The 24,560-nt window shown below is 42.8% G+C and overlaps 1 protein-coding gene across 3 annotated transcripts in view; it reads left to right on the forward strand.

The window, feature by feature from the left end:
• The window catches only part of mtcl2 (microtubule crosslinking factor 2), a 103,298-nt gene extending 88,398 nt beyond the window's left edge, over positions 1 to 14,900 (forward strand). For all 3 annotated transcript variants that reach the window (XM_030422228.1, XM_030422229.1, XM_030422230.1), the window contains 9 exons: positions 1,211 to 1,363; positions 1,599 to 1,715; positions 5,596 to 5,660; positions 5,799 to 5,946; positions 6,062 to 6,652; positions 6,854 to 7,118; positions 7,244 to 7,462; positions 7,654 to 8,057; positions 8,347 to 14,900. In XM_030422228.1, coding sequence (XP_030278088.1) covers positions 1,211 to 1,363; positions 1,599 to 1,715; positions 5,596 to 5,660; positions 5,799 to 5,946; positions 6,062 to 6,652; positions 6,854 to 7,118; positions 7,244 to 7,462; positions 7,654 to 8,057; positions 8,347 to 8,475 — 2,091 coding nt within the window. In that variant the 3' untranslated portion in view covers positions 8,476 to 14,900. The remainder of the gene's footprint in view (positions 1 to 1,210; positions 1,364 to 1,598; positions 1,716 to 5,595; positions 5,661 to 5,798; positions 5,947 to 6,061; positions 6,653 to 6,853; positions 7,119 to 7,243; positions 7,463 to 7,653; positions 8,058 to 8,346) is intronic.
• Positions 14,901 to 24,560: the final 9,660 nt, after the last annotated feature.

A 24,560-nucleotide genomic window follows, 5' to 3' on the forward strand; every position in this document is an offset into this window, starting at 1 on the left:
AGCACCATATACGGATGCCAGTGCCACAGAGGCAGACTGAGAGAGGCAGAGAGAGGATTGATGGGTCTTGGGGGGGGGGGGGCAGAGTGTGTGCCTGTTTGTCAGATTGATGGGCCCGGTAGCGTCGGCTGTGTGAACTACGAGGCTCAGACAGAGGAAAAAGGGAAAGCGGAGCGGCTCATGAAACTTTCAGGCGATCCCACCTGCAGGCTCTGTGACAGATTTATGAAGAGCAAAAAAAAAAAAAATGGGGGGGGTGAGTGAGATAGCTTGAAATAGAGGGTGAGAACACTGAAGCGAGAGAGGGAGAAGGGGTGAGAAGGATGGAGGGAGGGTGAGGAAGGATTAGAAGCGAAGAGAGCCGCAGATAGATCAGAGTAGAAAGATAGCAGCAGAGGGGAAGAAAGAAAAAGAGAGAGTTGTTTCCTCGCTCTCTGTCTTTACCTCATCGCGCCCCTCATCGCCATGTGAGCATTATTCAGCGAGCAGCGGTGCGTCTTCTGAATCTGTGTGGAGACTTTTACTTTGCCTCCTGTCAGGGCGTCTCCTCCTGAGGTCATCCATGAGATCATGTATGGAACGCCCCCCCCTTCCTCCTGTGAGAATAAAACACATGGAGACTTCCCATTACAAATCTCTGTGTGGTCAAATGAGTCATAGCTGCATTCATGAAAACTGGTAATTATTTGTTTGATTGGGTTTTTTCCACCCACGGTGTGCTCGATCAACTCAACTCAATCTGCTGAAGCCAAAATTTAGAGCAGCCTGTATTCTATGATGCCTTTACAGCTGGCTTTTAACAAACTTTAACAAACATGTGTCTAATTTTACCTTTCACTTCATAATTTAATGTTAATTGTAAGATTTTAGTGTAAGAGGAGTGCAGATCTTCTTTAGGTTTTAGGCCGACGGACAGATTAAACAGGGGCCTTAGCTGTAATATATGCCTGTTAATAAAACAATTTAGTTGTTAGTTCACGGTATGAGAATGGAAAAAGCAGGGAAGAATGGTGCGACTGGTCATGGATGTTTTTGAGTGTCAAAAGTCAGACTTTTTGTAACAATAATGTACCATTCTGTGCCTGCCTTATCGAACAGCACTGATTTGTCCAATAAAAAGAAAGATCCCCGCTTCCAGACCTCCAATCTTTGGTGCAAAGATTTCAGATTTTCACCATGATGTCTGTCTGTGCCTTTCTCGTCTCTCCAGCTCGAGACCAAAACAGGCAAAGCAGCGACGGCTCTGTCCGCCACTGATGCTCTGGAACCTCCGGACCTGAAGGTGGCGCTGAAGAGGGAGCGTGAAGAACACCAGCACCTCCTGGCTGATTCCTACGCAGCCGTGATGGACCTAACTAAACAGGTAAATGTGTGGGTAAACACAGCATTTGTTAAAGTGAGATTGGAGGTGACGGCAAACTGTAGCAACAAAAGCTTAAAATGGCCGGTGTTCAGGTGAATGCTTTCAATTTCCAGCCATAAAGACGTCCTTGTCATATTCTGGCAGTGTGCACTCCACATCCGTCTTGTTTCCTCCTCCTCTGATGTTTGCCCCTTCTCCTTGTCTCTCCGCCGTGACCGACCTGTGGACCAATCAGATTCAGATCGGAGAGAGGAACTGGGGCAGAGAGAAGCTGGAGCTGCTGGAGAGGTTCAGCCAGGAGAGAGCTCAGTGGGAGCAGAGACTGAGAGAGGCCACTGCACAACAGGGGAAGGTATGTAAGAGTGTGTGTGTGTCTGTGTGTGTCTGTGTGTGTGAGAGAGCGAGGGGAAATGTCAAAGATGAAGAAGAGATAAGAAGCGAGTGAATCTCGGGATGATGGAATCTGAGAGGACGAGGCTGTGTGTCTGAGATAAGAGGGACATCCAGAGTGTATCGAATCGTTGGATCAGATGTGTGTTTCCTGGCACACACATCTCGGTGCGTTCAGTCTCGTCTGACGAACGACCCAGGTTCCTCTGAAATTTAATTAAACATTGAGACATTAGCGTTGCACCAAAAAAACTAAGCCCCTCTTTGTCCATTTTAACGAGACCAGCGAGCCGAACCTTACTCTGGTTTTTTTATCTAGCAGCGTCATCTAGTTTAGCACATTCAAATATGTGCAAAAGCAGATTCTCGCTTGATTTCTTTGTAACAAAAGTCTCTGAGCGGTTAATGCACGTTTTAAGTGGACACTTCCCCGCTCCGATTACTACACATACTCCATGTTTTGCAATTACACAACACGGCCCAGCGAGCTACTAGTGCCTGCCAGTTTTCACACCCTTACAGTCTTAGACCCAGTTGATCAATGTTCCGTTCACTGGGGCCTCCCTCCTTTATATACTGCCTGCAGTACACAGTCCACAGTTTTATAGAATGGATGCAATATTTACAAATGCAACTGTGACTTGCATTTTCCTGCTGTACAGAAACTTCTATTTCGACCATTAACACTCATTTTATATTTTTATTACATAGTCTTGCTTATCATCTTTTGGAGGTGGGGTTCAATTAAAGATCATGTTATTTATTCAAGGCACATGGTTAAAACAACATGTTATCTTGTATATTTTGCGAGCAGCTTAACTTCTACATATTCTACGGGGAAAGTTTATGTTGGTAGAAACAGGAAGGAAAACCTAAATAAGAAGTCCAGATGATTTTTTTACACCCTGGCCACGTTGGGTAAAAAACTGAAAACAGATATCGGAGAAAAAACAAACTTGTGAAAGAAACTTTCCAGAGTTATAAGATCCTGTCCTCTAGTAATATAAACTGCTGTGCAGTGCTTTGGCCTTCGAACCCACTGATGTATTACCCAAACGATACATCCTGGGATCATATTTCATCTCTTCACCCTTACCTTTAGCATCACACCCACGCAGCTGCCTTTGTGATTTTTTATGCGGTGCTATTTTCGGTCTGAGCACAGACAAAGAGTGAGACAGTGTCTTTTTCCAAACGTTTCCCTTTTTCAGAATCGTTAAATATTTCAAAAAAAAGTCTGTGCTTTTATATTCTAGAAGATGAAAACTTCACCATACCAACACGGTAAATATAAAAGTAGACCATAAATCAGTGTTACCAACTGCTGTGTTTAGGTTGGTTTTCTCTCCCCTTTCCTACTTTGTTGATGCCGACAGTAAACACACAGCTGTTAATGCCATTCTGTTGAAGGAGAACCTCTCTCTCTCTCTCTCTGTCGCCTCACTGAGGTCGAGCTGCAGTTTAATGTTCAGTTGAGCTCACCAGGAAAAACACGGTCAGTCTGCTCTGCTGATTATACACCAGAGCAGACGCTGCCAGGCTGCTGCAGCATGTCAGGGAGGGATGGAGAGGGATTGCATCATTGTTTAAAATGGTCATCAGTTTTTTTTTTTTTTTTTTTTTTTTTCTCCCTCCGCAATTACGCACAGAAATAAAGACGCAGACAAACAGTCAGTACGTCCGTTCTCCTCCATCATCTCTGCGCCTCCTTCCTTTGAGGTTTACAGCCCGACGGCGTCCTTCTGTCCCCTCTTTCTCGTCCTCTTTCCTTTCCAGTCATTCCTCTCTTTCCCCATCTCGCCCATCTCTTCCTTCCTCACGTCTATCTCTGGAGTGTTATTCCATCACGGTCCCTCCATTAACTCGCTGTGTCCCGTGTATTGGAAACTTGGCAGGAGACTGATGCTCGTCATACTTTAATTCACTCTGTCTCGGGCACTCTGTGTATCTGTGTCATGCTCCGTCACCCACAAATCTTACCTACTATCTCCTCTGCTTGTGTTGTAGCCGACTGTTGGGCCTGTCAGAGACCTCTGGCTTACAGCACCCCCATCAGGCCAGTTAGTGTAGAGGCGGCTGGATTAGTGTGTCAGCCGGAGTGAGCGAGGGATATTCAGAGACACAGATCTCGTGGAAACTTATAAATCAATGATGAGTTATTTCATTGATGCAGTTAAAATGGGATGTTGGGGCAGAATGTTACATATCATTCAAAAGTGTAAAAGGGAGGAGATAAAAAAGTTTAACCTAATATTTAATGAGACGGGATGATTTGATTGGTTGTAGGGATTTGGTTCCCCCTCTACAGATTACAGTCATGTTTTAATAATAATAATAGTTTTTTCCATTCAGATCAGATTGGGATAAATTTTTCTGGTGAAACTAGTGATCACCAGTATAATGCACCATGTATACAATAGTGCAGTGGTACATTAATTGTAATTTATGAGATGAACTGAAGTACATTCAGTGACAGCACCATTCTTCGGCCTTATCAACTATTGCCTACTGTGTAATCTGTTTAAGGCTTCATTTTATCTAACTGTCATTCATCTGTTCGTCTATGACATTTAGTTAACTATTTAAACTGTTTACATCCATCACTTTAAGCCTTCTCTGTTAACCGTGTGTCCATTACATTTAGCTTACTATTTCAACAGTTTCTTCATCCATTATTTAGCTGACTAACCATTCATCTATTACTATTTCAGTGGTTTACTTTTTGCTAAATATTCCAACTGTTTATCCAATAGCCTACTTTTAGCTCAGTATTTCAACCATTAATCTGCTACTTTCAGCTAGCAAGCAGCTGACTGCAACTGCTTATCTCATAGTTTTAGGTAACATTTCAACAATTTATTTATTACTTTGAGCTAACTAGTAACACTATTTCAAATGTTTGTTAGGTGTATCCAGTAGGCTACCTTTGGCAAACAATTTCAGCTATTTATCTATTAGCCTATTCTTAGCTAATTATTTGAACCATTTATCGAGTGCTTTTAGCTAGCAAGTAGCATATTGCAACTGTTTATACAATACTTTTTGCCAACATTTAACATGCTAGTGTTTCAGCTGTTCAGTAAGAGATTTAAGCTATTTTTCACCCCAGTTTTATCATTCTTTTCCGCTTGCTTGCTAACTACGTCACACGCTGTCCCCACTCATTATGTGGATATGTTTTCTTTTATCAAATAATTTACTATGAAATGTTTTCTTCAATTCCTACTTTTTCAAATAATTGAGCTTCTTAGGCTGACATACCATGTTCGCGCTCAACTATACTACAGCTTTCTCTCAGCATACAGTACACATCCAGGCAGCCTGGTGTGCAGTTCAGTGAGTTGTAGGTGAAAGTCCATCAGTGCATCTGCACTACTAAGCACATTATCTGCAGATGCCCTTTTCCCTCCTCTGTCTCTCTCTCTCTCTCTCTCTGTGTGTCTCTCTCTCTCTCTCATTCCGTCTCTTTCCTCTGAGGGGAAATGGCTTCAGAGTGTGAGTCGAGATCACCTCTGAAGTGTGAAACACACTGACTCAGCATCACCATCCGTGTGTGTATGTGTGCGTGTGTTTGCACGCTGTCTGCCACAGATAGATTATACCAGTCGCTCGCCACTTCCTCATGTGAAAACAGCTCCGGAGGAAGTGGATGGAAATGAAAGGAATGTGTCCACAGTGGATGTCTTCCAGGATGTTTTTTTTATTTATTTTTTTATAAAAAGCATAATTCAACAGAGGTACTTTGTGCAGTTGATGCAGGTCGTTTAAATGCTAATAAGCTGCCAAAATGTAGATTCAGAGATTTCTTTTTCACCGACAGTGTTCTCTCTTTGTCCTCACAGTCGAAGTCATTAAGTGGCGAGTCCTCTGCAGACACAGTCGTCGCTAATGGCACAGTATCACCGAGGTAACAATTAAATACAATATCTTACAGTACTGAGATTGAAATTAATGCACATCATGTGAAGCAATCTAAAATTTCCCTTAACAAACTAGAAGACTGTTTTATCATTTTTGTTTTTTCTTTTCGTCTGTCTGTGAACAGAACCAAGTCCACATCAGAGCTGGATGGACCAGAGGTCAATGGAACAGCCAACCAGGAGGAGAGGACTCAGTTTGCAATCTCACCTTTTTTCATTCGGCCAGAGCTGGGTGACCTCACCAGGAAAAATTGGACCTACCTGACCAATGAGGTGAATAAGTTGTGATCTCACACATTTATACTTCTTTACTCCAAAGAAGACGCAAACTGAAGACACAAGGGCAAATGTATACTGATAATCACTTCACTCTCTCATCTCCTCACAGACCCCTGAGGTTGGGGACACTTGTAAGACCTGGGACGGCCCCAGCGGCTCCTGCAGCAGCTTAGTGGGATCAGAGCTGGATCTGGAGTCTGTCCAGAGGAGCTACACTGCTCCAGACCGCACAGGCATCCGGATCTACTACAGCCCTCCTTCTGTACGACGCATGGAACACCAGAGAAGGAACCTGGAGTCCAAAGAGCCGCAGCCAGCCCAGAACGGGAGCTCTTCCCTGGAACTGAATGGCTCCGACGTAGATGCAGCGGAAACCATGGAGGGTCAGCAGCCTCCATCCTCCTTCTCGTCCTCGTACGAGCAGTGGCTGAGCTCACTGTCCAAGCAGCACAGGGAGCTGCTGGAGAGCAGAAGCGGCTGTATCAGCGGTTCGATGCCCAGTATTGTAAACAATGGCATCGGCGGCTCGGCTAACAGTTTGGTTGACGGGATGACACCCTCGTCGGCTTTCCGTGGCCTCGAGATCGGGGAGATTTCAGCCAACTTAAGCGACGACATGAAGGAGATGACCAACTGTGTCCGCCAGGCCATACGCTCTTCCTCTCTGGAGAGGAAATCCGCCAAGGAACCGGGGAGTCAGGTAGTTTTAAAAGCTGAAATACGGAATTATAGTTAAAAAAATGGGACTTCACTGGCAGATGTTACTTGTATTAAGAAAACCAGAGAGATTTCTGCAGTACTGCAGGAGTCCCTAGAGTAGATTTCAGGGAAAGCATCATATGCATTTTCTTCTTCTCTAAACACACTAAACAGTCTCCGTCACTTCTATTTCTCCACCCAGGTGGCCGGCATGTCCACCAGGTCCACGCAGACCACTTCACAGTACGTCAGCATCGGGCTTCAAACTGACAACCTTCCTGGCAGCAGGGGGGCAAGCCTACACTCCAAAGCCTGGTCTCCTCGCCCCTCATCCACCACCTCCTCGCTAGCGTCGGCCCGAACCCGGCAGATATCAACGTCACTGGACAAAGTTCACAGCCGCATCGATAGGCCATGCTGTTCACCCAAGTACGGATCACCGAAACTACAACGTCGAGTATCGTCTGGTTAGTAGACCTTGTTTTCCAAGCATTTAACAGTTTTTGATCACAAGCAATATGTGATAGTTGTCTGTGATTGTTCACATGGCTCTACTGAGGTGGTTCATGGTTGTTCCCTGTTCTGTCTTTAGGCTCCACTTCCAGACTGGACAGTTCCTCCTCCGCCAGGGACCGGAGCCTATGGAGCCTCCAGCAAAGATCCCTCAGCGGAGGAGGAGGCTCGGCCTGGGCTCGCTCCACGACCACCAGGGACAGCCCCGTCCTGAGCGGCCTCACCGACGGCCTCTCCAGCCTCTTCAGCGTGGTGGAACACGCTGGAAGCACGGAGTCGCTCTGGAGGGCTGACGGAGGTGAGATACTGTCTGACGGAGGGTTTTATGAAAATAAACCTACTTCACTGGAGAGATTTTAAGTCTGAGCTGTGTCATTTTCTGTTTTCTGTCACAGTTCAAGTGTTCATGATTCCGGTGGTTAATTAAATGACAAACACAATTTCTGGAAATTATTATAATACCCATTTTGGATTTCTGTTTACTTTTAGGAGCCAGCCAGGGTGCCAGCCCAGCACGGCACCCTCCTGCCGCAGGGAAACCTTCAGTCTGCGGACCTGAACCCGGCACTCAGCGCTACGGAGGCCTGGTCCAGGAGTTCTTCAGGAACGTCTGCAGCAGCCGCGCCCAGGGAGGAGTCGCCCTTCCTGGAGAGAGAGCCCAGAAAGACTCCCTTGGAAGTCTGGCTGTCTTGGCCAGCGTCGATGAGCCCAAGCCGGAGTGCATGTCCGCAGGGGTCGGAGCGCTGACTGGGATGGGCGGGAGCAACGACAATGTGACCAGGATTGTTAATAAGAGGTTCATGAGACAGACGGCAGGGGAGGAGATGGTCAGCATCATGGGAGGAGGAAAAGAAACAACGAGCAACGGAGGAGCTGTAGGACCCGTGCTGGAGGTGCGGCCATTGAGAATGCATTTTTATTTTGAATTTAAAAAGGACAATATTGGTGGTTTTGCTCATTTTAGGCCATTTGCATTAACTTTTAATGCATTTTCTGACATTATGATTCAGATCAGAGGCCATCATAGTTTATATATCAGTTAAGATAATTACACTAGATTTTGTGCTGGTATGGTCTTTGTAACTTATTTTTTCAAACTCAAATATTAAAAAAGTGCAATGGGGATAAAGAACTTTCATTGCCTGCATGTTTTGGTAAATAATGTATATTTCCATTTCCCAGGATGCACCCTGTGACTGTGCTGCCAGACCGTCGAGAACAGCAACTCGCCACTCGCTCGGCCACTGCAAGCACCGCCCACAAGAGTCTCCGGCGACAGATGGGGAAAAGAGCGACACCTGCAACGAGTGACGACACTTCTACTGACACATCCAACACACACACACACACACACACACAAAGCAATACTGATTCTTCACAAAAACACTCTGCACCACTGCCATGAAAACACACACTCTCACACCTGTCACATCACCAAATGTACATACACGCCTACAACCTGCCACACAGGCACACTGCCAAACATCACACACACACACACACACACACACAAACACACACACCGCTGGCAAACTGCACAGACTGCCCCACAAGCCTACTGCCACATGCACACTTTCATAAACACACACACATACACACACACACACACACACACACACACACACACAGAAGCCAGGCAGTATTACACTTGTCTTAGACTGTACCATTCCGATGGCCAAGGACACGGAGGACTGAAACTCCAATCAAACATCACAAAACTACCAGCAGCACATGAAACATGAACACACACATGATCTCACACACAACTGCGAGAACTGAAGAGAATCTAACAAGTTAAACTATGATGTCAGGACTGGACCTACCAAACCCCCCCCCCCCCCCCCTCCAATTTACAGAATAACAGGTACTACAGATGTTCAGATTTGGACTGGTAAACGCACCTCGATGACATCACCTTGCCACCATGCTGTTGGACCAGCAGCCATGTTGGATTTCCAGATTAAAAAGGAGAAGGAATGGATGAAGTCCCAGTTTGATTATGCATTGAAGGTGAATGTGGTTCTTCAGGAGCTACAATATAAAACTGAGGAGGACACATCTGTCACAGCTGGAGGGATCTCCTGCATTGTTTTAGCAAGCTGGCTGAAAAATCTAGGCAATTTCTCTCTGAACCTGTCACATATACACACATGCTGTGCTGGGGAATGTAATCATGCCGCTGATGGATTAGCACAATAACGTTCCAGTGATTGTCTCCAACGTGGATCTGAAAAACGCAACATCTTGAAGACACATCTGCTTTGGCTGCAGACCGGTCGATCACAAACGGAAGAATTTAAGGACTATTGGACTACGTGATCCCAGCATGACCAGACTTTGACTCCATTGATGGATGTTTGGACTTAGCTCAGCTCTATAAGTGAGACCTACCGTCGTTGTTTAGTAGCAAACATAAACAACAAAAAGCTCTTCAATCTTCGATCTTCAGTGTGTTCCCGGCAGGACTTTGGCCACAAACACGAGGACGTCTTGTGGCACTGTAGCCATGTCGTAAACCTTGTAGATGTAAGAAAACCTACTTCAAAAGGTGTTACCCTCTAGAGTTTGACTGGATAATAACTGTTTTGGGTTGAACCTGTCGCAGCAGGCAGAAAGTGCCTGTTTGGTTTCATATTTCCTCACTGATGTCAAGATTCATCCTTAAACCCTGGATGATCTGATGAAGACATACAGCCGACTGTCCTGAGAATTCTCTTAGTTGGTTACACTGATCGGGGGCCATTTCTGATTGACTGCGAGGTTAACCGTCTGTAGATTTCAATCGGCTTTGGATAGAGATGCACTGATATCACCTTTTTCATGTGTTTTCTGAGTAGCTCAGAAACTAGTCTGGGATCATGCTGCAGAAACTTGTGAAATCTCTTAATTTAGGTCCTTTCTGTTGAACCAGTACAGAAAATGTACTTTTTACTTTTTTTAAAATTTTGTATATCACATGTGAAATCGAATTTAAATAATTAAAACACGTTTGAATAACGATAACGACACTGACCTGACACAGCTTTATCAGTGCATCCCTACCCTCTAGGCTTCATGGTATCAGATACGACTTGTGTCCGAACTCTTAGATGCTCATCCAACATCGACCAGAAACGCATTACGCAAACACCGTCATCCAAGGAGAATTCACTCAATGCATTCCTTTTCGTTAGAGTCTTTCCCAGATGTGTGTGAAGGATAGTTTTAAAATGCTCACCATGCACTTCCACCTTTCTTTACGCTCTCCTCTCACGCACAACTGTGCTCATGTTGTTGTACTACATTGACGCCCCAGCCACTGTAGGAACCCTACACGCATTTTAAAAATGTAGCATGGTAAGATCGTGACAAACGACAAGCTCAGAGCTGTGACTGGCCGTCTGCGGTCGGAGTAGTTCCATCACCCACAGTTTTGACTTTTTAAGAAGCGCATTCATGAAATTTGTAATAACTACATGGCAGTCACAATGATATAAATATCTTAAAGAAGGATGTCTGCACAATGAAGAGAAATATCTGGGGGAGAAGGGAAAGACTGAAAAATATGGAACAGTCTTACTGGTGAATAGAAAATATAGAGTGTAAACTGAGAACAATCACATTTAGGAGGGTTTTTAATTCCATCTCTTCGTCCTCTCCCTTTGTTTTGCCATCCTCTTCCTAATCAATCAACAGATATTCAAAGTGCCTGTCAGATTTTCCTGTTCGTCAGCTCACACCAAAACTGGACTCATTAAAAACCACACAAACAAACCCAGCAGGCCTTTTTTTAATGAGAAGGATTGTTTTTATGCACATAGTTGAGATCAGGCTGTACTGAAGCTACAATAAAGTACTGTACCACAGTGGAGACGGGACAAAATGGTTTACAGGTATAGTAGGATATAATATACACTATATTTTAACTTTTTTTATACCAAGGGTTATTGTATTTCTGGAAAGTAAATTATTTTTGTTTTGTTTATTTTATATGGATGTTTTTTGCTGATATATTCGCCTGTTGTTTCTATTCTTTCTATTCAGTTATCATGGTGCTAATTAGAGTAAAGGCTACTGTAAAGGCATCCACCCATTGGTCTATTTAAAACAAGTCTCTTCCACTGTTTCTGTATGAGCAGTTTCTCCATCTCTGTACACCGTTTAATGACTCAGCAGTTGTTTTTTTTTTTTTGTTTTTTTTTTTAAATAGGGCATTACAGTAACAGTGTATGTATTTAAATAACACAGTGAGGAAAACCCACAGTCTGAACGCTGCTGTCTGTCTCCACTCCAGCCCTCACTGCTGGGAGGCAACCAACCGTCTGGAACCAGTCACCACTTCAAAAAGCTACCGGCCTGATTGGCACGGGAATAGGCCGTTTTATTTTCTTTGACCACAATTATACAGCAGGTAGCTTTAGCCAAGCTAGATTCAATGGTCAAAGACCACAGAAATCATATAAATGCCCCCAGGAAGCACAGCTAATAGGGTCGAGTAGACGTCAGTTTCATTTCTACATTCCATCACTTCTCCATCATTCGAAGCTTGTAGTTACATCACTTAATTAGAAACCACTGGAGCTCTCACCGGAGGGAATTAACCTGTTGCTAAAGCAGAGTGTGTATTTAACAACAACGGAAAAGTGGAAATGTCAAAAACAGATTATTCAGATAAGGATGGCGGAATTCCAGGATACAAATCTTCAGCCTCAGCTTAGCTGAAAGAGTTATCATGCTAACAAGCTAACACCTTCACTTAGCAATGCAGTTAGCCTGGCCTGTATGTCTGATCTCGTTTTTTTCTTACTTAGAGAATAAAATTATAATAAAAAATATAATAAATTATGAAAAAAAAGAAGACATTTTTAATATATACTTAAGACGTACAATCACTGGACACTCATGAGAAAGGAAGGTGGCTCTGAAAAGTTTGTAGGTTAGCTTGTTTCTTCGCAGATGTTGTCTGCTTCGATTTACAGCAAATCCAATGGATTCCGATCATGACCCAAGTTTTTAAATGTCAATAGAAACTTCTCAAACCACTCCGGCAGCATAGTCCACCACCTATACTGAAAGATGATTCTAACAATTTGTACATTTTTGCCCTAATTTGGCTAAATACTGCTTCTGTTTGAGGCTAGCGCGGTTAGCCGTTTGCATTTTCCTGCTCACAGCTGCTTATGTGTACTTACTCAGGAGGTCTGGCACATTTAATCAAACCCTTAGATCAGATATACATCAGTGATCAGATACACATCAGTGATCAAAGCTGCTTCATATTAAGTACAAGAGTGTACGAGAGTTTAAATTTCAGCATACCAACACAATAAAGTTGGTCAAACCAGCCAAGAGGTTAAAAGAATCAAGATTGGCAATGACTCACTTCCCAGTTTGAAAAAAAATACCAACCAACAATAGTAGCTTCTTATGTTAGTGCACAAATTACAGTAAATATTGCATGTTAAGACAGCTGACTAGCGAGCAAACATGTTATTATCTACACTCAGAATAGTTCAGACGCACATTGTAAGAAGGAAACAACAGAATACATTATTCCATTGGCCCTTAAACTGGGGGTCTTTGGCTCTGGCTGTCTATTTTCTGCCCCAAATCTCTGTGTACTGTCAACAGAGCCTTCGCTGGTATAACTCAGGCAGGGCTGCCAGAAGTCCTGTCTGAGGTAACCACAGTCAAATAATGACTCGGCCGTCCCACAGTGTCTCACCACACACCATGAGAAGTCTCACACTACAAAGGAACCTTATATCATACCCTAATATTAGACTTGGCATCAGTTCTGCTCAGCGGACACACTGAAAAACTACCGAATCAGCCGTAACAATCCATCAATCTTTAAAGTCTTTGCATAACATTTGGAATTCAAACATGCAACATGTTCAATGATGAACTGTTAAAGGAAACACTGTAACACAAAATGAAAGCACAAATCTACTTTTGAACAAAGTAGACTTGAAAATGATTGGAGAGATTTTGGCATCACTTCCTCATTCCAAATGTACAGTACAAATATCATTTGAGCGTTGAGATATTCTGTAGTTTATACTAATTCTTTACAAAATGTTACAGATGTTCCTGATTCCAAACAAAAATGAATGGTTGTGAGAAACTTTGCCAGATTCTGTTCTACCTCTCAGACTTCTGAAACCAACACCACACGCTGAGACACGTCATTGTCTTCTGAACGTATTTCATGCCTGTACACCTATTGTCATCTAGTCTTGCTGTCAACGAGAAGGTCCCTTTGTGCCTTTCCTCGACAAAGACTTTTATTTTTCTGCAAATATTTGGCTCCAACTAAGTACAAATTGTATGAAGATGCCAAAATCCAGATTAACTATGTCTGGGCGTTTAAGATTAAATGTCTTAAATTTGTCGTCTTGCGGTAGGTTTAGACCGATTTTGTGTTTACATTAATCTTCGGTGGTTGCTACTACACGCATGCTGACGGACAATACGTGTTACACGCCAATAAGGGATCTCAGTGTCAAGGTTTTCAAGAGTACAGTTTGCCTTAAAATTAGTTCTGCTTTACTTTTGTGTGACCAGACCTCCAAATGGTTGAAATTTTCGGACCAAGGTTTAAGTTTCGGTTTGAATGTTTTGTACTGTCAAACATAAACGAGTATGGTTTCATGTTTTTAACTGATTTGAACACATTCTATGATTAGTTTGTATGACTTTAAAAATAATAATAATAATAGTTATTTAATGATGATTTTTTTTTTCCTATGTGTGACATCATAACTGTAAATGCATCTCACAGCTCCTACCGGTATTTACTGCAACCTGGACAGATTTTTTTTTTCTTGCATTTTAATACCAACATCTGAAACGACGCGCTCAGCGCAAGACTCGATTCTCTCTCTCCGACACTGATGTCATCGGTCCGTTCAGTCTCTGCCTTCTCCAGCCTTTCCACCTGCCCCGCCAGGTGTCACATTCGCTCCCCCCCCCCTCAGGTTATAAGTACTCGGCGCTGCAGCCAACGACAGACAGTTTTTACAGGTCACACAGGATCACCAGCCAATGACTGATGAGTTCTTACAGGTCGCATTGCCATGAGTCTCATTGTTCCCTGTGAGCCCGTCAGAACAGCAACATGACTCTTTCCAGCCTTTTTAACGTGTTTTCCATGCCACTCGTAGGTTTATCACATTCTGGCAATATGTACATGAGTTCTGAGCTGTTCATAATGTTAGCGAAATCTATTACCTAGAGACCGCCTGTATATTCGCTTTATATAACCTGCTCTTGTCTTTTTTTGATAACGCTTGACTCTTGAATAAAAGGAGAATGCAATGAAAGACAAATAAAATGAGTACACTGTAAGGAAGTTTGTCCCCTTGTATTGCAGCTCGAAACGAGAAGAATTCTGGTTTGTACTCTCCCTGTACTTTGTTTTTTTTGTTTCTTTGAGAATAAGCTGAATGTCAACAGCTGACCTGAAACCAGGTCGCTGTGGAAATATGTAGCTCTCTCCCTTTGTAGACCACACTTGAGCATTTCTTCTGTACATAGGTGCATTTTGAAGCTGACGGAAAAACAACTACAACAACAAAAAAGGCAGCAAACCTTAAATGAGAAAAAATAAGAACATTTGATCCAAATGGATTTTTAAAAAGGGTTGGGGATTTTTTTTTGTTTTTTTTTCCCGACCAATGTAGCTTGTAAAACAAGATATTATAACTGCCTCCTGTTTGTCATAGAATTCACAAATAAATGTTTGTTGGAATTTAGCAAGGTCTCTTTTCTCTTTATTCCGTACATATTGAACTTTTGTTGCAGGGTCGTCGTCATCCACCGCCTTCCATCCCTTTATTTGCCTTTCCCCTCCTGTCTTGCAGTGGCACCGGTTAGCGGCTGACCGGATGCGCTGTTCGTCAGAAGTGTAACAAAAACGCCAAGCAGAAAGAAGGAAGAAAGAAAGCAGAGTACGAAAGGGAGAATACCCAAATGATTCAGTGAAGACAATATGGAAAGGAGAAATAGTTCATCGAAACTTCAAGAAAGAGCAGTTTGTAGCAGTCCAATAGTTTGACTTGCTATCTTTCTTTCTTTGGGCTGATTTTCCTCATGACTGATTGCAGGGGATTCAGAGCACCTGTGCGCAGGTGGGGAGACTGACTCCTGATTGAGGAGTGGAAGCAGCTTGGGGCGTTTCCCTCCCAGCTAATCAGGATGTGAGGACTTCCTGTTTGAAAGGCTTAAGAGAGGTGAGAAATGGCATGCTGGTGGCTCTCACCCTCATACTGAATCTGCCCCTGACCCTTTCTGAATCACTCCCTGAATTATGGAGCACCTCATTCCCCCTTAGATTGCCAGCCAGAGACTCTGGTCTATTTAGGCCCTATTTTGTTTTCCTGGCTGCCCACATCTTTCTTGAAGGAACTTTGTTTATTGAGGAACCCCTTAGAACCCAAGCGCCTTTACACCTTCAGTTTACCACTGTATATCCCTGGGGCTTGTAGGAGCACGTTTGTTTATTACAGCGGTAAGAGGCATTTGTTAATTGGGCATTTTGCCTAGATTTTTATGTGTTTTGTTTACATCTTTTATGTAGGTTGGGCTGGTCTATAAGCAATTTACTGCCAGTACCGCCACAAGTTCACCATAATCCTTCTATCCAAATGACAAATTGGCTAAATCACATACAGAATTTTCTGATCGGCCACCGTGGAGAAGCTCCGTTTATGATCACCATCTGAGCTGGTTAAGATCCGTTTTAAGTTTAGCCAACTAAAACTCCCAGGTAAAACTTAGGGAACAACTGTGGCTATAGTTAAAAGAGACCAAGACTGACGGCTGTTAGTAAACTAATGGCACACCCAATAATCCATCTCCCCTCCTAGATACCCCAATACACTTGAAGCATGCAGCATTCATGTTGAAGGATGAATGCTGCATGGCTGAGGTGTTTAGTGTCCTTTGATTTGCAGAAGACGTCGGGACAAAGGAGGAGAAGAAGAAGGTAGTATCATAATTTGTATCTGTTCTGTACACGTGACATCTACTGCACGTCTGTCCGTCCTGGGAGAGGTATCCCTCCTCTGTGGCTCTCCCTCGGGTTTCTTCTATCGTTTTTTCTCCCCTGTTAAGATAATTTTTTTTCTCAACATAGCAAGTTTTTCCTCTCTCGAGTCGAGTGTCTAAGGACAGAGGGGGTCGTTCACTGCACAGATTGAAAAACCCTACCAAGGCAATGTGATTGTGATTTTTGGCTTTATATATAAAAATTGATTTGATTTTGAAGAATAAGAATGGTGCGGTTTTTTGGGGGGGGGGGGGTTTAGCCTCTGTTTCTTAAAGCACACTGTATTGCTCTCTCTCGCTGTTGGTTTAGTGCTCTGTGTAATCAGTCACGACACATTCCTGTTTGGTTATGAGAACATTAGATTTTCCTCCTAAGGCCCTGTGTCCACAGAACATATTTTCTTTCTGAGTGCCAGTGTCAGGAGTATGTATACAACTCTACACTACTTATTGAGGTCAGGATGGAAAAAATAATTGATTTCAGATAAATTGCTTTATTAGATCCTGCTTAGTCAGGGACTGTAGAGAAAAGAAGGTTTCTATCCTGCTCTGGTTAAACTGTTCAAAGTTGTTATCACTAGTAGTGTTTTTACTCTCAACATCAGTACAATAAAATAATAGGTGGTGTATTTTACCCAAAAATCCTCTCCATAGCAAATGTTTTCTTGTGTTTATTTTGAAGGACCTCCTCTTAAAATAACTCACAAAGGTCTGAGGTTAGCACAAAGTACCATCCAAGTGCCTATGCCAAGTCTCGAGTTCAACATACAGAAAAACTTGCAGAAACACCAACAACACAGCAAAATAAAGTTAAGGAATTATATTACAAGACTTGATCTGAGGTGTCCTAAATAATTATTACTCATACAAGTGGAGTTTGTTAAAAGGCAGTGTTCTGGCTCTTTTGTGGGAGTAATTATAGAGCAGTCTGCAGATCAACTGTGCAGTCACAGCAGTGAAACCACATCTGCAAGTACCTGTGTTCTGTCAGACAGGAGCTCTCATCGCTCCTCTGTCAAGTTTTTGCATTATAGGGCTGCAAAAAAGAGGAAAAAATTGCCATGCAAAGCACTGATGAAAGGGTCACATTTCAGTTAGCTAGACTTGTAACTGATTTAATGACAGTGTTATTTAAAGTACATTTGTTGATTTGGATATCAAATACTCCGTGGCACGGTAACTATATATCACAAGCCAGAATCAAAATATTTTTTATCTGCCAAATCTAGGTGATTTGGGCATTTTAAAATGAAGCTTTGTATTATCTTGGATGTAACCAAAGCTTTAATATCTGCTAAAACTAATACAGATTAAATAGTCACATGCAAAACATCGCTCCTTTCTGGACTGGACTTTTCTGCACATTCGGGCAAACAGAGGTATATGGTATTTAGTCACAGTCACTGGATTTGGTTGAATGTGAGATTTGTCCTGTGTGGAGAATCAGTTCAAGACTAACACTAATCAGATGTAATAAGCCACATTTTTTTTTGTCAAATAAGTCAAAAAACTAGAAATAATGTGGTCTTTATCAGACAGTAAACATACAGTCATACACTAGCCAACAGTCATGTCTAAAACCTATATGCGTGCAAAAACAGTGCAGCGTGAACGCCATTAACGAAGATAGATGATGACGTACGCCCTGTGACCCAGATATATGTCTACATCCTCGTGCACTGAACAGAGATTCTACAGTGTGAGTTTCACCCGGAAAATGATTTGCATTTCACTGGTTGTTATCTACCAGCTGTAGCATGCTAGCAGGCTTTTAACGTGCTGAACCAGGTGAGTCAAGCTCATGTACTGTAGCGTCAATTGCCATTTGAATGAAAAAACAAAACAAATGAGAGGCCACCCTCCCAAGACAATCAGAGCATTCACTGCGCTGTATGGCGGCATTGTTCAGATCAAGTTGGGTTCGTCCGTGGAGACACTTCAAATCCAAAAGCTGGCAACATCCTCACCAGCTGAGTGTGTCGATTAGCGAAACGAGACGCAACCAAGCTGGAAGATGAGTTCTCCTCCGCACAACACTCACTGTAGGAAACCTCTCAAACCTCTGCAGATTAGGATCATCCCAAAGCAATAACTAATGAGAATTTATCGCTGTACTTCATGGAGCAAACAGGATTAAGCATATGGTCCATAAACCTCGCTACGATGTGTATTTGTGGCCAATGAGCCACAGTTGAACGTTTTCATTTTTCAAAATAAATGACATAAACATAAATTTTCCACCATGAATTTTGTGTAATGCTGCTCTAAATTTTAGCGATGGTGGGGATCCCTCGACTTTTCCTCTACTTAGCTCACTCTGGCTAAGAGCATCTTCATCGGTAGAAAAGTACCAATAAATTAGGATTCAAAGAAGACTGCAAGCTGATGTGACCAGTACAGCATTCACCATTCAGCAGTTTTATGAGGGTAAGAATTACCTTCAATACGACTAGCCTCTAAGGCCCTGAAAATAGAACCTCTTTTTGATGAATAAACAAAAATATGTTCAGGCTACATTTGATTTACATTATGGCCCCCGGACCACCATTTTTTTTTTTTACCATACATATTTATAAATTTGCCATGTTAATTTGGGACTTCACATCAGTCATCTGCACTTTCCGCCCTGGCCGCTTAATGCCCAGAAATGTCATAAGTGCGTGCCAACAGAGGGGAATAAAGTGATGTTATTAACATGCGTGGGCTGTGAAAGTGCTTATTATCTCTAAGCATACAGGAAGGCTTAAGACAAGTCCTGACCCATTAGGCAGGATGGACAGATGGTGTTTTGTTGAGACAGCATTTGGAGAACACACACAATATGAAAGTTGGGATTACACAGAGAAAGTAATTAGGCAGCCGTTAACTCTCCGCTCCCTGTGAAGCGGCCAAAACTGCAGACTAAACAAACTCCCAATTTGATTATCATTTTCTGTGAAGCTATATCCATCGTATCATCTTTTTGTCTTGAGTCCCTATATGGCCGCAAGGAGCAAGGGGGAAGGAACGGCCAGAGTTAAAAAAAACAAAAAAAAAACTAGATGAGAGCCGGAGGGGAAGAGATAGAAAACAAACCAAAGAACAAAGGTCCACACCATGCAGTGAGACAATCCATCAGCGTGTATGAAACCTCTGGCTGTCTCTGCTGTTTGTACAACAAATACAGAGGGAAAGTGAAGGATGATGGTATCTCAACCTGCCGGCGGATATGCTGGAGGTGAGACGCACAAAGAAATGGAAGAACAGAAGAGAGGGCGCTCCATAACAGGATATTAACAAGAGTCTCCAGCAATGCCAGCATCATCACAATGTTATCATGATCATGTTAAGCAAGTATTACGATAGCCATCTGAGTAAAGCATGCTAACATTTGCGTTAATGTCGATGTCATTAGTAATGTAGTTCATCACCAAGTTTCGTGGCTTTTAACTAAAAAAACCACGAGAGGAAAACTCAGGTGGTGGCGATCCATCCAGGTTGCTATAGCCGTAGACTGAAGTGTGGCATTATCGTTGTTGCCATCTTGGTTTTTTTCCTGGCTCTTCTGTCTGAGTAATTATAGAGCAGTCTGCAGATCAACTGTGCAGTCACAGCAGTGAAACCACATCTGCAAGTACCTGTGCACTGTTTGGTTGGAGAGCGCTCAGACAGGAGCCTGAGAACCTGAGGTCAGGCTGTGGTCCTGATCTCAGGGTAGCCTAGACTTTGAAGGATACCCTGCTTTATCCTGTATTTTACTTTAAATAGGACATGCTGTGTTGAAGAAGACTTGATACAAACAATTGAGAGCAGGAACTCATTAGCAAAATGTTTGCCTGGGTAAGAAATGGGGTCATTTTCTCATAAGCTTAATCCTAATGGACTCATCTTTGCGACCAGTAGAGTCAACCCCTCCTAGCCATTAGACAGAATGCACATTTAAGGGCCTGTGTCCGCATAGTTTTTTTTCTGGGCATCAGATTCTTTTTCCAATTGTTCACAATGAGGAACGAGTGCCTGTGGGAACAGGCGGCCGCCAGAGAAAAGTGGCAGAACCCAACATCATTTTTCAGAGAGCTCAGCTTTCTTTGTTTGGCGGCTGCGAGCGCTTCAAATTGAAAATTTCTCAACTTTTCTGACAAATGCTGGTGATGCCACCAGCACTCTGTGTCTTTTTCTTGGCCTTGGCGATAACATCCACCTTACTTTTGTCTCCTGAGGATCATGTCATGCACCCAGATCCTCCTTGCTCTGATGTCCACAGACAACTCATCAGTTGTGTTAGCACTCTCAGAAAATGGCACTCTGTTAACCAAGGAACTCATTTTGGACTACACTACAGAATAAGCTGAAGCCTGGACCAACTTTTTTTCAACAACCTTGCTATTTTGTTTACCCCCCCCCCCCCCCCCCCCCCCCCCCTGCACCAACACAGTGGTCTTATTGTCATGAGTGTATATGTGGAACTGATAGTCTGGGGGCTTTAGATAGAGGGATTCACATCAAGTCCCTGTGGGTTCTTCTTCCTTCCTAAAACAACTTGGTTACTCACCTCGTCTGGCGTCTCACTATATTAAAGCTTTTCCTGTTCCCCTCCTTCACTTGCAATACGTAATATGTGTCGTTCTCTCTTCCTCAGTTTGTCTTCAGTATGTTTTCTTGATACTCTCGTCTGTTGTCATCTTTTATCTACTGCCTCCTCTGTTCACTGCTTCAGCCAAGTGCTTTGGTTTGCCACTTTCTCTGTGCTGTTTCTCCTCCCGCCTCAGCATGTCCTACTTACTGGGATAAAAACAAGCTAGAGAAGGATGGCGGCAGGCCCTCTGGACAGACAGGAAGTGACCTCACCATAGCAACATTTGAAAACAAAAGAAACCACTTCCTGTTTTGACTGAACTAACACATCAGAGGAGGAATGGTAATGCTGGCTACTTTTGATGACTACCGGTAGTTTACCTCAAAACTGTTTCTCAAAGTTGAATGTTAAATTTATTTATTTTATAGCATCCTTGAAGGAAAAATGCATACTGTATGTTGCTGTATTTTATATTCAAGTTGAGTGCATCCTGCTTGTTGTTTTTACAATGGTCATACTGCGAACTCCAATGTGAAGCCTTAAATTCAATTTGATCCATCAATGTTTTTTCCTATTTGTTGAGAACTTACATGTCAAACTTGCGTGTTGTCAGCTGAAGATCAACGAATGAATGTCCAGTTCTAAACTGCAAAGCACATTAATATTCAACAGGTATAGATTTACATGGTCCTCAATTTACAGTTTCCGTTAATCTCGTGGATTTTCCTCTGTCGTTAATGTAACTGAGCTCAAATCCCACTGCAGGAGTCGAACCAAGGTGTGGGTTTAACTCCGGGGCTGTTTGACTCCCTGTTAATTCAACCAGCTCAGGATGTGGGATTACAGGAGCCGGAACATTATGCACACATACCTCTAACTTTGTCGTAACTTTTACCTACTTTTATCTTTTCCGAACTTCTGCCGCGGAACCTAACCCTGCTTGAAGATTCAAATCCCCCAGTCGGGATAATGAATGGATTTAACTGAAGTCCTGGAGCACAGGATGTCATGCTAACTGCAGAATCAGGAGGCACCAAGGTTAGAGATATAGATCTCTGTGTGTGTGTGTGTGTGTGTGTGTGTGTGTAGTCTAAGCCTAGCTAAAATAGGTCAGTATTCGAGGAAGCTTGAGGAAGTCTTATGTCTAAGCTGCCACTTAGGACTGTATCTCTCCATCTACCAGGGAGTGGGTTGATGCAGTGTAAGATGAGGGGGGCCTTGCATAAAGACAAAAAGTAACAGACATCCATCACAGGAGTGGAGCATGGGCCTTTTTTTCATAAAAGGTTTGAGTTGCTGTAAGGAATTATCTTCAGTCCAATGTCATAAGATCCTTCGTCAGATATGTTTCTATCCTGTCGCTGAAAAGATGCATCGTGCCGGTTTCATGAAAGAGTAAGGTCAGGGGACTTCTGTGTTATTCTCACCAACAAATCCCACTGAAAGACCAAAACCAACAATTAATTGATCCATACGAGTATTGTCTGTGCAGTCAAATCCAGATATATCTGATTCCTTTGTTCCCTGGAGCTCCACTGTTGTCCAAAGACAATTAAAAACACATCAATGAAGTGACGGGTCACATCGCTGGGTGACATGTTCCTTCATTACGATAAACACTCTAATTTACTCTGAATCAATCCCACATAGACCATCCTCCAGCTATACTAAAGCACCAAACATGCATTAATCAGTGGCTGGAAATCATCCCCAACAATATTTCCTCCTCTTTGAATAATGCTGACAGAAAAGTGCTGTGTCCAGTTGTTTAAGTGAACTCATTATCCTCTTTAAAAATGAAACTCTAACTTTGTTCAATTTTCTTTTGTGGTTATTGCAAAGAAATGGAGCCATAAACCGTGTAGGGAAGTCTGAAAGTTGTTGAGAGGGACTAAAACTGGTAGTTTTGGCTTTACGTGGGATTTGATGACAACATGAAAAACATAGAATCACACCAGCCAATCACAGGGGGCCAGAAGGACAGATACGAGCAGGCTGGTTACAAAGAACTGGAAACGAGGTGAAAGCAATCGATGGAAGGATCACTTCCCATCACTGGCTTTAGAGGTAAGGGCACCAGTGAGAGACTAGCTGCACTTACTATATTATATTACACTTACTATATATCTAATTTAAAAGTTCCTCTCTGATATTATTTTGTTATTTAAAGTCATATGTGTTGCTGCAAAAGGAGAACTAAAGAAGTGAACAGCACATTGACCTGTCAGTCAAACTATTCACACTACGAATCAACATAAAATACAAACAAAACAACTGTAATTATATATATTGTGAGAAAAACTTGATCCCCCATCAGACAACGATAAAATTGTACATCCCGATATTTGAACTGGACAATATTGTGATATAAAATGCTGGATATGACCCCAGCCTACTGTTCACCTGGAAGGTTTGGTGATCTACTCTGTGCTATGTATGTACATTTTAACAGATGTAGAACTAATCAAATATCGCTGTGACTTATGACTTAGTCCTGTCTGTTAATATCATACAGCTAAGAACGTGGGCCCGCATACAAAAACACACATAGGAACACAGGTACAAACACAGGATACAGTCAATGAGGCTCCACTAATAAACAGACAGGAACTCGAGCTCTTCACACAACACACACATGCATACACATCCACTATCTCTCTCACACACACACACTGCTCAACGTTTGCCAAGAAATTTGGTAAGTGCCAAACCTACCCCGACAGGAAAGGGAGTGGCTTTCCTTTCACAAACTCCCGTGAACACTGTCAATAACACAAACGCCTCATAGCAACACACAGTTCGGGCGAAACGATAAGCAAAACACATCCAACATCAATGGCAAGAAGACATTTTCCTGCACTCCTGTCTGACCTTTCCCAACCTCTCGCATATCCCCATTTCTCATTTCTCTGATAGATTACCAAACTATCACAAGGGAGTCCTTAAAGACTGTATTGGTGGCCAGGGGTCAATACAGCGGGGTCAGTGGGTGCAATGGAAGCAAAAGAGCTAGCTGTGCGCCACGACTCACACTGGCCACATGTTGAATTTATACCCAAAACAAATAAGGTGCGGCATGTCAATAGAGTAACTGCTAACTGCTGCTGAATTTAGCTGCCGTTAGCTAGTTACCTCGGTTAGCTGTGCAGCTAGCAGTCCAGACCTGGACCTTGGAGAACTGAGGAAGTGCTGATGTTTAGCACAGGAGCGACAGACAAGGACAGGCTGGGAGCTAGCTGGTTAGCACGCTGACTTGAGAAGGCATCTCTGCAAGAATTTCCTCAGAATTTGTTGATTTTAGTCAACTTTGGAATGTTTTGACTGAAATGTTACACATTGCACCTTTTTTTTTAAATGTAAAATGAGCATTCAGTTAACAGCTACAGTAGACATCCCTGCAGTCGAACCTGTGGCATTGTGTCGTGTGATAAAACGGCACAATTTAGAGTGGCCTCTCGTTGTGCACACCCCGCGGCACACCTGCGCAACAATCCTGCACTTTAATCAACATGATTTGAAACACCTGCCAGGTGGATTATTATCTTGGCAAAGGAGAAGAGCTCACTCACACAGCTTCTGACGAATGTGTGCACGGAATATGAGAGAAATAAGCCTTTATGTGTGCACCGGAGAATGGGCAGCAAAAACAAAAGCGTCGCTGTTTTGTTTCAGCGTATGTTTATTTCACACAATGCGCAGCTACACGGGTCCTGTGAAATAATGGCAACAAATCTTAAGCTACAAATGTCTCCTTCTGTTTCCTCAGCAGACGTCATGAAAACGACTACTAAAAATAGACTTTAAAAGTTCA

The sequence above is a fragment of the Sparus aurata genome, chromosome 7 (genome assembly GCF_900880675.1).
Source record: "Sparus aurata chromosome 7, fSpaAur1.1, whole genome shotgun sequence".
In the NCBI taxonomy this organism is placed as follows: Eukaryota; Metazoa; Chordata; class Actinopteri; order Spariformes; family Sparidae; genus Sparus; species Sparus aurata.